General features: G+C 43.1%; 1 protein-coding gene across 2 annotated transcripts in view; it reads right to left on the minus strand.

The window, feature by feature from the left end:
* LOC119210021 (kinesin-like protein KIF21A) overlaps positions 1-14554 on the minus strand; it is a 29935-nt gene extending 15381 nt beyond the window's left edge. For both annotated transcript variants that reach the window (XM_037459607.2, XM_037459606.2), the window contains exons 1-6: positions 14172-14554; positions 3515-3737; positions 1938-2120; positions 1118-1267; positions 471-605; positions 188-352 (exon numbers count right to left, since the gene is read on the minus strand). In XM_037459607.2, coding sequence (XP_037315504.2) covers positions 188-352; positions 471-605; positions 1118-1267; positions 1938-2120; positions 3515-3737; positions 14172-14215 — 900 coding nt within the window. In that variant the 5' untranslated portion in view covers positions 14216-14554. The remainder of the gene's footprint in view (positions 1-187; positions 353-470; positions 606-1117; positions 1268-1937; positions 2121-3514; positions 3738-14171) is intronic.
* Between the last annotated feature and the right edge of the window lie 331 nt (positions 14555-14885).

The raw sequence follows: 14885 nt of genomic DNA on the forward strand, positions 1-14885 counted from the left end.
ATGCAGTACACATTCTAAGCCACTTGGGGGCAGTCTTGCTTCACAAAACCACAGATGAATGATCTACAGCACTACAATAACAGATCAATTAAGACAAAAAATATTTATAACTGTTTTAGGGCTTCAGAAATGCAATGCAATGCATGACTATGAGCTACAGCAGCAGCCATGCTCTTCGCATCCTCACCAGCCCACAGTTGATAGAGATGCCCTCTTTGGCCCTGTCTCCCGTAGCTCCAGTTCTCTTTAGCCTCTCAGAACCAGCCAGGTCCACGAAGTGGAACTTGGCGGTCAGCGTTTCAAACTCATTGATCTCGGTGTCGTCAGCTAGACGGTTGTCCGAGGCGTGCTCCTGGAATTGAGAGAGAGCGCAGCATGAAAAGAAAACATTGCAGCTGACGGTCATCAAGAAAAGCGTCGTTCTCATTTGGTGGCCGCGTGGACCGAGCACAGAGTGTGCAGGTACGCACGTCGTTGTCGGGAGAGCAGACTCTGACTTGGCACAGGTGGATGGTGAAGATGGCGTGGGATCTTGAACTCTGTGCGTTCATCTGGGTGCTGGCGGTGGTTCGGCACAGAGCTCCCACCTTCAGACACTGAATCATCTGCAGGAGGGATAGAGGGAACAGATTGCCGCATGGAGAGAGGAAAGACAAAGCATACAGATGTCTTTGGGTGAGGGTCATTAGAAGATAAAGTTGCTGTATAGCAAGATCATTTTAATTTATTGATGTATTGATTATTGATGAAAACATGTAAAAATAGAGCTGGGACATGGATTGAAACCATCAGAAGTTTTTTCTAATTATTTTACATTATAGTAGTGGTTTTCAGTATCTCAGAATAAGTTCAGGACAGCGTTATACGGTTTGTTTTTTAACCCACTTTTAAGCTGTGGAGTATGATCCATTTAGTTGGCCATTGATCATCTTGCAATTCAAATTTATATTCAATACAGATTTCAATGAAAATCCAGTTCAATGGTTTGTATATGTTCAAGTTGTGCTCCCACATACACTATACAAAATGTGCCAGGGTGCCCAAGACATGTTGTTAAAATGCTGTGGGCAGGGATGGGGTCAGTGCATAAAGTTAAAGTTATACTGTTAAAGCAAACCTCAGCTGCAGAGGCAACAGTGCGAGTCGTGACGCCCACGGTGTAGATGCCTCCGGTGGCGTCCTCGTGGATCTTGATGTTGGATCTCTGCCTCTTGCCCTCAATGTCTCGCGTTGAGTCAAACAGGTCTAGAACCTCCTCGTTGTACAGCTGCAGAACATAGAGAGAACACAGATAATACAAATAGGATTGTATATTACCCTGGGCAGGCCATCTCGTTAAGAGGATTACTAATTATGAATATACTTAAAAAATGAAACTATGTGGGCCACACATGAAAACACTGTGAATCAGCAATACAGCAAGTCATTTTGCCCATTTATATTTATTCATCACTAACCATGTTTCAATTAGTTAAGCTATATATCTTGTGCATTACTACGGTGTTAAAATCAAATTTAACATGTGTAGCATGTCTGCTACGCAAAATTGATTCCAGGTTTAAAAGGTCTGCTTCCCAGACTGATCTTCCCCCCCTGAGCTGCTTCATCACCAGCTGCTACCATCCACTCGTTGACAGTTAAAAATTAAGACAGGAGGTGATCACAGGGGCAGGCTAATGACAGTTTAATGGCTGTATGGTCATCTGGATGCTTTCATAACCCTAAAACCCCTACACTCTTTTGACATTTGACCTCTTGCTGTCTGCATGCTCTCATTACATCAAACTAATGGACTTTAAGCTCATTGGAAACTTTCAATTCAAAGTTTAGAGACATGATAAATTTGCCTCAGTTTGAGACATAAACTCTAATTTCTGTGTTGATTAAGTGGAGTTTTTTGAGTCAGTCTTTGCGTGCGTGTGTGTGTGTCCCTGCACCTCCAGGAACTGTGCGTTGATCTTGAACTCGGGAACAGGCCTGCCCTGCTCAGTGGCAGCCTGTCTGCGCTCCTCGATCCCTCTAAACAGGTGGTTGACGGCACGCGGAATGATGCCCAGCTCGTCTTCCTCGATGCTGACGTCGAAGCCGGTTCCCATGGTGTACGTCTTTCCCGAACCAGTCTGAGCGCGGGGGAAGAGACAGATACATCAGTTACATTACCTAATGGGGAATGTGTGTTTCTCTGTTTATTTTGCAGCAATAACCATTACATTTTTGACTCGAACCAGTCCCCCGGGGCCTCAGAGGATGGGTGCAGCTTTGAGGTAGTGTATTTAACATAGAGGGGGGGAGGGCAAGGTCGTCGTGGCGACAAAAGCAGGAATTCAACATCGAGCTCAAATTCACCTATTAGCCCTTTCGTTCATGAACTAATGCGGGACTGTGTGTGCGTGTGTGAGAAAGAGACAAAAAAAAGGTTTTGTGTGCCTGTTGGTTTGATTCTACGAGACCACACCTGTGTTTTATTATGTCTGTGCACATGCACCTGTGTGTGTGTATGCAGGCTCCACTGTGACCTGTGAAAGACTACTTGACAGGAACACAACGACTGCCGGAACAATGTGAGGAGAGAAGAAAGACCGGAGAGAAGAAGAGCGGAGAGGGAGATTAAGAGGAGGGGAAGTTTCACCCAGAAATGCCGTACGAGACACAAATGAAAAGCAGGTCTCTTTCAATGGATTTTTCAGTCTGGACGAGCTTAATACATGGTATTTTTATCAAACAGGCTTTATTGTTCCTGCAGCTGCTTTTGCTTCTATTAAAGGCGTCCACAGGTCCCTTAGGATTTAGAAAAAAGAAAATCAAATTATATCTAGTGACCAGTAATCAAGTCCACCACCTAATCAAGTAAGTGGTGGGCTTGCTTGTTCAAAATTTTGTTTTGTTGTACAGTACAAATATCCGGTCTGGGAAGAGGAAAATAACAAAAATATCTCCTAACAAGCCGCTTTTTTGACCTATAAAGACAAAGTACAGTTTAGCAGTGCCTTTACATTTAACCCTCTGCCTTGGGACGGTGGGAAAATGTATATGGGTTCATAATTAATCATATTATTAAAGACATGAAACAATTATTATTTAGGAAGAATAATGCCACTCTATTTGTCGGTTTGTTATGAAGCTAGAGACTGCAGCTAAGCACAGAAACTAGTCTTGTTCGGAGGTAAGAAAATCTGCCAATTATGCTTTGACTGCAGTCTAGTTCCCTGCCCTTGAGGGAGATGAAGTAGTCTATTCACACTGTGCTCTGATTGGGCAATCACCTTTTCCATCCGCACCTCTCAGGCCAATCTATCAGAGCCAATATAAAAGTTGTGGTGCGGCCTGCAGGGCAGAATATGTCAGCTGATTGTGTATTGACAAAACAGGAGCAGCTGCGAGCCCTGTTCACCCCCTGTACTTAAATTAAATCTAGCTGGAAGTAGCTCCATACCCCGTTGAGGGAAGCGGACAAATTGAGGGTGTGAGTGTTTGTGTTGATCTCCTAACATGCAGGGGATCCCCGTCGACCCACCTGTCCGTATGCAAAGATGGTGGCATTGTATCCCTCGAAGCAGCCCTCGATGAGACTCTCGGTGCAGTGCGTGTAGATGCTGTCCTGCTGGGTGGTGATGTCAAAGACATGGTCGTAGGTGAAAGCTTTGTCCTTGCCCAGGAACACCTGGGGCTCGCCAGGCATCACATACGTGCAGATGTGGCAGCCCTCGATTTTCTCTCTGGCCAGCTGAGGACGGATCCTAGTGGACAGAAGGTGACCAAGAAAGTGAGATTTCTACCTTCCATCCATAACTAGATTTCTATAACGAACTAAAAGGAATGAAAATGTTTTTTTCCATATACCTATAAATATTAAATTCGAACATTTTCAAGGGCCTTAGGCTACTGTGGTCTATGGGTTTGTGTGGGAAGGAGGCAGAGCAGAGCTGTCTATGCATGCATCAAGAATTATTCATTATGACAGATTTACTTGTATGTAGCTGAGCACAAGAAAGATCATATTTTCAATACGCTGAAAGCAGATGAGGGCTGCTACTGTGCATTGTGTGTGTGTGTGTGTGTGTGTGTGTGTGGAGGAGCATGCAGTGCCAACACCCTCCAGCGGCCACCACATACACATACAGGACAGTGCCCTCACTGTTCAGGAGAAAGAGCGAGCGGTAGAGCTCTGGGTAAACAGTCTCACCCTGGATTTCATTAAGGAATCACTCCGTTTACCTTTGCGCAAATAAACACACTGGTATTACACCATTTCCTCCCATGATGCACCTCTGCCTCCCATCGGCAAACTCAATGTCAAAGAGGAAGTGGGTATATTGGAGGGAATTATGTGGCCATAATGGATGCATTAAATAGGAAATAATGTTGAGATTGTATACAGAAAAATACCATAAAAACTATAAAATATTGAAACGCTTTTGGAGATGTTCTGCTGGAATATAATCTGTAAGCACTTCATTGATGTACCCCAGGCTGCAATTGTAGTGTACTCAGATAAATCAGAATTACAGTGGGAAAAAATAAATATCCAAGACAGTATTAACCTAAATGTTTGTGACTCTCGCCTTGCAGGCATTGAAACGGAGTGTGTGTTTGTGTGTGTGTGTGTATTTCCTTGTTGCAAACTTTACTCATCAAGGGCAGTATGGTTAAAAAAAAGAATAAAAAAAGTTGACAATAAACACCTCCCTGCAAATCTTTATTGTATTTTGTGTGTGATTTTTTAGAGTCCCACCCTCTGCTAAGTTACAGGTAGGTTACTGTATGGAAACAAATAAAAAGCCAAAAGGTCACAAAAAATAACACAAACATATATATTGAGTCCTCTACACATTTACTATGTTTTGTGTGTGCTTGCTTTGAAGGAAAAAGTTTCAGATCCCCGGTATTCAGCAGACTATTTGGGATTTGGGAGCCCTGATAAAAAGAGGGCAGAGCCTTGCAGGGACCACTGGGTCCAGGGTTGGGACGCTGCAGTACACCTGCACAGCATTACAGTCAGCTTTGTGTTATGAGCAGCAGCAACCACCCATTTATACAACGCACAATGGATTTTACGTCAGTCTTCATTATTGATACTCAAAGTAGAAGAAACAAGTCAAAACATTTTGCTGTGATTACTTGTGTTTATTTTTTATTTATTGTGCATCTAGCTTAGACAATGACAAACTCAACTGAAAAGTAACAAGACTGGGAAGTCACAATAAACGTCTAGAATAAATATTATTTATTATTATTACAATGAGCTGATGGTTAAAAGAGCTGAGAGGAACTGCACAGTCGTCTTCTTTCAGATTTACAAATAGTAAGTTGACCCATTGTTGGTATTTGTGCTGCTTTAAGTTTTAAGGCTTTTCTTAGAAGGTGAAGCTGACGTAACAGCAACAGGCAAGGTCATCGGGCTGTGATTTAAAAGGTAGGATGGTTAAGGTATTACAGGAGACAATCTTCATTAATCCCTTTGGCCGCCTTCCCAAAACTTGTCATAGAGCCATTACCAGTGAGTAATCCAGTAATACAATGGAGGCACTCATTGCTGCTTGCATTAAAAGAAATTAAGTCACTGTTTCATTGTTCACGTCGGCAAATTTAAAGAAGGGTAACCCAAGGTAATTTATGTTACATAGTTCATAAGTCAATGGTTTCTTTTTCCACAGCAAAAAAAGAAAAGTCTGTAAGTGTAGCCCCATTCAGAAGTAATGCCTAGTCTACTGATGGTGTTCTACCACAGTCTGATGCAAAGTTTATTTTGCATGACATCCCCAGGGTCCTCCATACATAGAAGGTAAGTCTCTTGAAACAAACAAATGTGTACTTATGAAATAAAAGTCTCTTGAAATAAATAAATTTAGATTTATGAAATAAAAGTACCATGAAATAATTACATTTATTTAATATTTATGTATTTATTGCCTTATTTATTTCACAATGTATTTCAAATGCATATTTCATGTATTTATGTATTTATTCATTTATTTAATTGTGAATAAAACTGCATTCCATATTAAGGATGGACGGGTGGGGAAAAGAGGAAAATTAACGCCTGGGAAAATGTTAAATGTTATGAGATCAAGAGAAAGAAAAAAACTAGTGGTTACAGCACAGACAAAACACTAAACTAAATCTTCACATTAGGAGGCAAACAGAACTTTTGTTTGTCTGTCACACAACAAGGCCGTCAGACACAACTGGTAAAGCCCTCAGACGAAGCTATTTTTTCAAACAGGGGCACCAATGTTAAGACTGATGAAGTAAGAAACTTTGTTTTTACCAAAACAAAAAAAGAAAAGCCTCCCCTTATTCCAAACAAATAAGACAGTACAAGATAACACAGGAATATTTTGGGGGATTTTGTTATTGAGAAGAAAGGAATCCAGACCTCTTTTTTTGTTTTCCTTATTTTTTGTGTTCTTCTTATTTCATTTACTTTTTCTTGTATATATGTATGTGTTCTGTCTGTGTTGAAAAGGCAAAAATAAAGTGAAAATAGAACGTCGGGGCTAACTGTAAACAGGTGAAGGATAAGCGAGGTGCGAGGCCCGCCCCGCTGGTGTGTCATTCGTGTGACCGACTTTAGCTGTGATTATGATCTGGCAGGCGTCCCTCAGAGGTTCAACCCAAAACACTCCTTTCTCCTGGCAGAATAAGGGCTCTGGACTTCAGCACTGTGGAGACTTACTTACAGCCATAATCCACCTTCTAGAGTGACACACGCAGGCTCCTCCAGGACACTTAACTCCCCCACTTCCTGGATGTGCACAATCGCACACTCATAAGCGTGTGCACGATGGGAGGAAGGGCACACACACACATACAGGGGGGCTTGCCTCAATACTGTAATGCCCATATGCAACGTCAAGGTTTCGTGAAGTTGTTCACTAAACGCATTTAGGGTTTATTTGTTTAATTGCGTTGCCACACAATTGGTTTGGGAAACTTGCCCTGATTCATGTTGTGCTTATCGACTGTGTAGAAGTACTGTGTCAATATTCTTATTAACATGCATCAAATGTCAAAATCCCCCTTCACAGGTACATACACACACACACAGATGAGGGGCCCCAAGCCCAGGTAAAAAAGACGTTTTGAGAGAAACAAGTACTCGGTGCCCAGCGTTTTGCAGAAAATTTGAAGCACGTTTATGTTTTTTAATTATTATATTTAATTAACATGTGGCCAGAGGCACATATTATGTTCTAAAACAAAATGCTAAGAAGTTACATGGTAGTTTAATTTTTTTATCCAGAACCCCAAACAATGAGCATGTCGGGTGTTATTCCGATATATCCACAGATATAAAAGGTAAAATGAGCCACTCTGCACAGTTCAGTTCAGTACGAGATTGTGACTTTTGACAGACGTAAGGAGCTTAGAGTGATGTGACACAGTTCACTGGAGAGATGAAAAGGAAAAGCACACCCAGACAAGCAGCAATGTCCACATACACATATAGCTATTCACACACAAAATGACTGTACAGACAGGGACACACACATGGGGGCTTTGTCAGCCTCTCCCCATGTGACGGGCCCTGTTAGGCTCCTGCTCTTGGCCTCATTACAGCGATTACAGTCAGCCTGAGAAACTGTGGCCTCCTCGTACACGGGCACATGCACACACACACACGCACCGAACTCACTGGCGTTGATTTTGCAGGTGTCATGCAGTGAAACTTGGGAGGGGAGTCACACTGATGAAAACTGTTTCAGAATTTCATCTTCAACAAATGATCAGACACACAATGACGTACACAATGACGTACACAAGGCCGGATCATCTTGGATCCTGATTCTGGTAAAAAGGATAGATACACAACACAGGAAAAGAGCTAATAACACCCGTCTGCTGACGCACAGTAATGAACAACAAACAAGACATGACGAGATGCAGATTTTAAAAAAAGGAGGAGTCGGTCTATTGGCACTGTGCTGCTGATCTCATGCCTCCTGAAAACACAGGCGATCAAAATTGAATGCTGACATCACTGCTCCTGACAATCAGCCAATCAAATCACTCCCTGGGGGTTGCATCCGATCCCTCATCTGCATCATGACTCGCAAAAACCAAGACTGACGTTTCTGTTGTTTCCACCAACCAAATCTAATCCTGTGTAATCGAGTTTTTGGTTTAGTGTTGAAGGGCAAACGCCGTGTGCGCAGGCGGCACAGAGTGATTCAGCAGAAACCGGGAGTCCACAAGGCAACAAGAGCCTTCTCTGCAGATCTCTTCCTGCTGGCGGCATGCCGACTCCATCCCATGACCTCATATTATTGAATCATATATATTGGGACGTTTCCTTTTTAAATGAAATTCCAGATTTGCTTTAATGTCACGTAAAGTCATCGGTTTCCGTCATCCGCTAATGTGCCAAATGCCACTGGCCTAATTTGGCACTTAAGGACAAGTTCGTTCACCCTAATATTCATATAAAATGTCTAATCATTGACTTAACATATTTATATAATATTTTTATAATAATAATTACATATTTCAATTACTTATAATATTTATATTTTTCTTTTACACTTTACACAGATTCTGTCCATGTTATTGAGAATATGTGTCTTTGACATTTCTGGAATTTAGTTTAAACTGTTCAAAGTATTTATTTATAGTTTTAAATAGGGCTGCACGATATACCGGTATAAGATTTCCTTACTAACAACTGACATTGCTCTTTGGCAGGCGGCAGATTTTATTTTCACACGTCATCGTGGAGCACCCGGCGACCGGAGCTAGTTGTCTTACGCGTGTTGAGATTCAGTCATTTACAAACACTATTTAACAGGGTAAAACACCACGTCAGCTTGTGACACAATTTGTAACACTTATATTTGTACATTTATAAAAATTACCCCGCCAATCTGCATGCTTGGTACAGCTCACAACAACAAATAACTCTGTTGCTACATGAAAAAACGGAAAGAGCGATACAGGAACAACGAGAGACCAGAGATGCACAAACACAACTTGTGCCCAAGAGAAGAGCTGTATCTGTTTGTAGGGTTTTGGAAAATCCAAGAAAATAATTTATTGCAAAGTCTGTCGAGTCTCTGGTGACAACACTATCAGCCACAACAAGTTAACGCGCTAACACGCTAACACGCTAACGAGCTAACGAGCTAACGGCCAGTTGTGAGCAAGTCGGCCAGCGAGCGGTAGCCACTGCAGTTTGCAATGAATTTTCATGTGCTTACTTGAAGAAGCAATACTGCAATATACTGGGACACCGTCAGAATGTTTCTTAATACCGTGATATGGATTTTGGCCACACCATGGAGCCCTAGTTTTAGAAAAAAGCATTAGAACTCAAATTGCTCAGAGTTGTGCGAACTGAGGCAAAGATGTGTCTGCACAAGTTGCCCGCGTGCACACACACACACACACACACACACCTTTGCCTATAATAATAAAAGAAACAATTAACCCACTGAAATATGAAAGTTCAACAAGTGTTGAACAAGGCCGTAGTGTTTCAATGAATCAAAAAAGTGTTTAATGAGGCTAAGCAGCTGAAGAATGTATGCGACTGCTTTGATTAAGATAAGAGTGGACTGGACTAACACACACACACACGCACGCACGCACACCTTTTAGTTGTAAAAGGACTCAAAAAAGCTTCATCCTAGTTGCACTGCAAGAACGCTTTCGGGTAGACAGTCATGACATCATTATATAACTGGATGCCTATGTTCAAACACAGAGCTCTTTTATAGTAAAGGGTTCTTTTATAGCACATTGTGCAGCAGGTGCACTTTTGTATTTGTCAGTTGACTTTCGTCTAATGGCCTCTCAGCGTAAAAAGGACGAGTGAGGAGACACAGAACTCAAAAGGAAGCTATAGATAAAAGCCAGAGCACTCAGGGAATGAATACTGCTAAACTGAGAGACTACCGCTGTACCTCGCTACAACTCAGCAGGACAGTCTTCCCATTGTCTGGCAGCTGCTCTTGACTTCACTCCATCCATTGCATCGCTCTCTTCAGTGTGCCTCTGTAAGTACCAAGCTCCAACAAGCTCTCCACCTGTCAGCGGCTGAACCAAACTGCCCAGAAATGTGCAGGATTTAGAACAACGACGGAGGACGCATCCTGTTTGTGGAGATGAGAGGCCGTCAAGAAGATTAAAAAAAGGAATTTGCAACATCATATGTTACGGCGCTTGGACTGAATGCTCAGCCAGTCTACGGTCATCCATAATAGTTCATATAGTTTTAGCATGAACTAGTAACCTTTTACACAAAACCACTGAGTTCACTACAACATTGCTATTAATTCAGAATTAATGCATGTGTAAATTATTTATCGAAAGTGCAGAAGGGACTCCTGCATCACTACAGTGCTTGTTTTTTAATGTGCCAAACAATATGGCGGTTTCCATTAATTTCTGACAAGGGTTAGGAGGTTCCTTGATGTCATCCGGTTGGTGAGAAAACTCACACGAGTTAACAGGACGTGATGAACGATGACGTATGCCAAAGACCTTGAATCTATCTCTAGTCTGAATAATGGCTAGGCAGTGATGCCCCGCAGGGCGTTCAGGAACGACGCCAGGAAAAATGGAGAAGCGTCAAAAGAGTGTTGTACTGACTCAGGGTTTCCTTCCCCTCCCCCTTCTCTTGTCCAGATAGCAGACTGACCAGTGGCCATTCACAGGGCCATCGCCGCACATCCCAAACCTTGAAAAGGACCAGCGGGTACCATGGTGACAGCTGAAACAAGCTGCCATAGGGGAATTGTGACTGGGTCACTAATCACAGCTCATACTGCGTCCTGGGTCAAAGGTCGCTGAGCAGGAAAGAGGGAGAGGTTGACAGTGGCAGAGGAGGATGAGTGTCAGGAGAGGGCGTGTGAGGATAGCAGACACACAAACATGTCCTGCCATCCACACCTCCAGCTTACTAAAAACGAGGACATTTCAGCTCATACTCATCACTCACTTGGGACTTTAGATGAAACACCTGGTAAAAGCAGTGGAAAGGTAGCGGCGGACGCCAAAAACGCGTTTTGCATAATAGTACGAAGTGGAAAAAATATGGTTTTAAAATACAGTTAACTAAAGACAATACAAATATTGTATTTGTAAAATAAAAAATTATATTGAATTAAGCTTTCCCTGGTGAGACAGAAGTTATTGAATAACTCAGTAAGCAATATCACATGACCGCAGCTGGCAGATGGCTTGCAGCATGCTTTGCTTTTGTGTCACAGTTCACTTGAGTTGGTTCATGAATATTTATTACGGATATGTATGTGCACACACACACACACACACACACACACACACACACACACACACACACACACACACACACACACACACACACACACACACACACACACACACACACACACACACACACACACACACACACACACACACACACACACACACACACACACGTCTGGAAGGTGGGCCAATAGAAGTCTGGATGTTTTACATTCACTAGCCACCAGCTGGATATATGATGCGGAGATGTACGTATCCAATTAAAGATGAAAGGGCTATCCATTTCTGAAAGTAGCAGTAACCAGAATCCTCATTGTTTAATTTGAGTGAATAATTAAAGCTGAGCTTTAAGGACATTGACACGAAGCCGACTTACATCCTGGTAAAATTGTTAACTTCCTGTATGTAGAATGGGACGAGGTGAACACATGCAAACGCATGCACACAAATGCAACGTTACATAAGGAAACAAATCTGGAACACGTTCACACAAGGGGATAACCCTGAAAACACCAACTGTGTGTGTGTGTGTGTTTGCTGAATCATCCAACTATGTGCCACTGACGTGACCCATCTGTAAGCTGTCAAGTGTGTTAATCGTCAAAACCACAGACGCCAGCGCAGCGCACACGTGTAATAACCCTACAGATGACCCATCAAGAGATAAGTACACTTCTAAAGAGCAAATAGACTTTTAAGTCACATCATTTTTCCACATATAAATCAAAATGCCCTAGAAAATACCTGTCTTCTGTTCAAGGCCCAGACCCCATTTTTGTAAAAGGATGTAAAAGCATTTGATAGCAGTGGACGTGTTGGGAGGAGGGATTAGGAACTTGCTAACAGACTACAGAAGCCTCACAGGCTGAGGCAGGTACTGGTTGGCAACATGTTAGATGATTATTGCGAACACACACACACACACTATTACAGAGCCTTTCAGATACTCTTAAGTTTAGGTTCCCTGCCGACTCCAAATAATTACAATGTTGCCACGGCGATTAATCAAGCGAAACAACACCAACTCCAAGCGGCCATCTGATGCTCAAAGGGATTGAATCTGTGATTTGACAGCAGATGATAAGGTGCCGTATTTTTTGGTTTGATATCATTTTGCCGCAGTGCTTTAAATAAAGCCTTATCAAGCCGTGTGGAAGAATGTGTGATTGTGTGCACAAATATCTCTTATCATGCAAGTTGTATCGAGTCCGGGTGCCATTTCAGATCAGGATGTAAACGCGACATTGACATTGTCGTCCTATAGGGTAGCGTTGGTTGATGTTTTAGCAAACATCATGAGCTTGTAGTCATGTTTCTGGCATGAAGGTCTCCACCGACTCCTGAGCGAATCCGGCTCTGCAGCGGTGACTTTGCTGGAAAGTGAGCGGCTGGTGAAAGACGTTTCTTTGACAACGGGAGAGTCGGGTCATGCACTTGTCTTGGTATTTACTGCACGTGCTGGTCTCCCAGGTGCAGCACTTTCAGGTGCCACAGCTGACCTCGGCGCTGATCGGACCCTGACTCCAATCCTGATCCAAGTATTGATTATATAACTGTAGTATCACATGAGGGTATGCTCGCTCAAAATGACACTCAATAACAAATTCCCTTCAAATAAATCAGTAAAGAGAATAATAGAGGAAGGAAGTGGAAATATATGAAAGAACAAGCCAGTACATACTTGATTTATTGCCAATGGAACTAAAAAGGTGAAACCCAACTAGTAGTACAAATAATGAATGAAGCATTCTAAGATGATACAAGAGTAGGTAGTTTACATTCAAAACACACACACACACACACACACACACACACACTTCTTTCTGTAGGTGTGTGTGTGTGTGTGTGTGTAAAAAAACCTTTTTGGGAACTTTTTTACAGCAAACCAGAAAAGCAACTTGACTTATGAAGAAAGCGTGACAAATTAACAGCTATTCACAAGACTCCACGGTACCGAAAAACCAGAGTGCATGATGGGATGTACCGATTGCCGTCGTATATCATGTATGGCTGAGAGACACCCGAGTCCGGGGTCAAAGTCTGAATGCACAACAACAAGCCGGGGCAGAGAGAGGGAAGAGAAACGGGATATGCGAACAAGCTTTTGTCCTCTCTCTTCCACTGATCCAGTTCACATGACGTTGCGGGTTGTCTTACCAACATACACACACAGACACGCTCTACCTCACACATACATACTCACAAAAAAGCACCCGAGTTTAGCTGCCGTCCTATCATGTTGCTCTATTGACATCTGAAGTCTTACTGTTCCGAACACTAGAAACTCTTCGTAGAAACCCTGATGAGGGCGGCCGGCAGACGGCGTCTATCTCAGCTTTATCTATCAGCATGGATAGGCCAAGGGGGTCAAGGGTCAACCTATCTGAAAGTCAACACATAAAACACCTGAAAACCAATGCGATCAAATGCAGTCATCACTTCAATGTTCAGTCAGCACATATGCCTTTAACACAAAAGGTGGCTGCTAAAGATTGTTCTCCATATAACAAAACTAAGTTGCCTACAGGTGACACATGGTCAAGAGGAAGAGTGGCGTGCTTTCCCTTAGTGTAATCCCTCAGACTGGAGCTCCTCATTCATAAATCCACTACACGTGCACGTGCAGTGCAGGTATTAGCAAAAGAGGCTCATGTAATCATGGGCCACTGGTCCTTGTGTGCAGGGCTAACCACGCCACCCTAGAGCATTTAAATGCATGGGTGTGGAGCACAGAAGGTGCGGCTTCAAAATAAAAGCCCATTTGGGAGGTTGGGAGGTTGTGCGGTTTTGTTGTGGGGGCGTAAAGGAAGAGGATGGATGCACTAGTCTGAGCTGAATGAACGATGGACCGTGAGGCCAGAATAAAAGCAGGGGCGACACGTGCGTGATTGTGGGGCAGGTGTGAGCATCTGTGTAACGAGGAAGGTCCGCGGCTGCATCCTTACCTCAGGGCGACCCGCACCGAGCTCTCATCCGGCCCGCCGCTCATGCTGTCGCGGGTGAATGTTCCCAGAGGTCCACGTATAAATAGCTCGATTCCCCCTTTTTTTTCCTCCGTTGTCTTCTTACGAGACAAGGAGAGCGTCGGTCCTTCCTCCCCGGGAAAGCGCTTCCCTGCGCCGCTCTCACCGGCGGCTCCTCCTCGCCATGTTTTAGGAGATGCAGCAGCTAATGCTCGTGTTGTTCGGGCTTTTCCATCATTGCTTCAGAATCTACCGGTCGTCACGTCTCCTGAGGCATCGTCTCTGCCGCTTACCCGGAGCAGAGATTGGCGTGTGTGTGTGTTTGTGTGTGTGTGTGTGAGAGAGAGGGTTCCACTTGGCGTCAGAATCTCGAGACGGAGGACGTAACCAAACTCCTCCTCCTCCTGAGCTGCACCAATCCAATGAGGGGGGTGGGGGGACAACGTGAACTACAACTGTAGAAAAAAGATTACAATAATTATAGTCGTTTTGATAATATCCTTTTTCTGTAAATTAGGGTATTCAAATGTTTTCTAATTCAGACGTTTCTTATCTTATCCCCCCATTAATTTGTGAGTTATTGGTTTTATGTATGTCTTTTTTGTTTTATTCGTTAATCGATTGACTCTGTTTTTCTTTCATATCAGATATTTAATGGCCAAAATGCAGCCTGTACCTTTAGGAATCACGCCCGGT

Source organism: Pungitius pungitius, chromosome 2, assembly GCF_949316345.1.
Source record: "Pungitius pungitius chromosome 2, fPunPun2.1, whole genome shotgun sequence".
Taxonomy (NCBI): domain Eukaryota; kingdom Metazoa; phylum Chordata; class Actinopteri; order Perciformes; family Gasterosteidae; genus Pungitius; species Pungitius pungitius.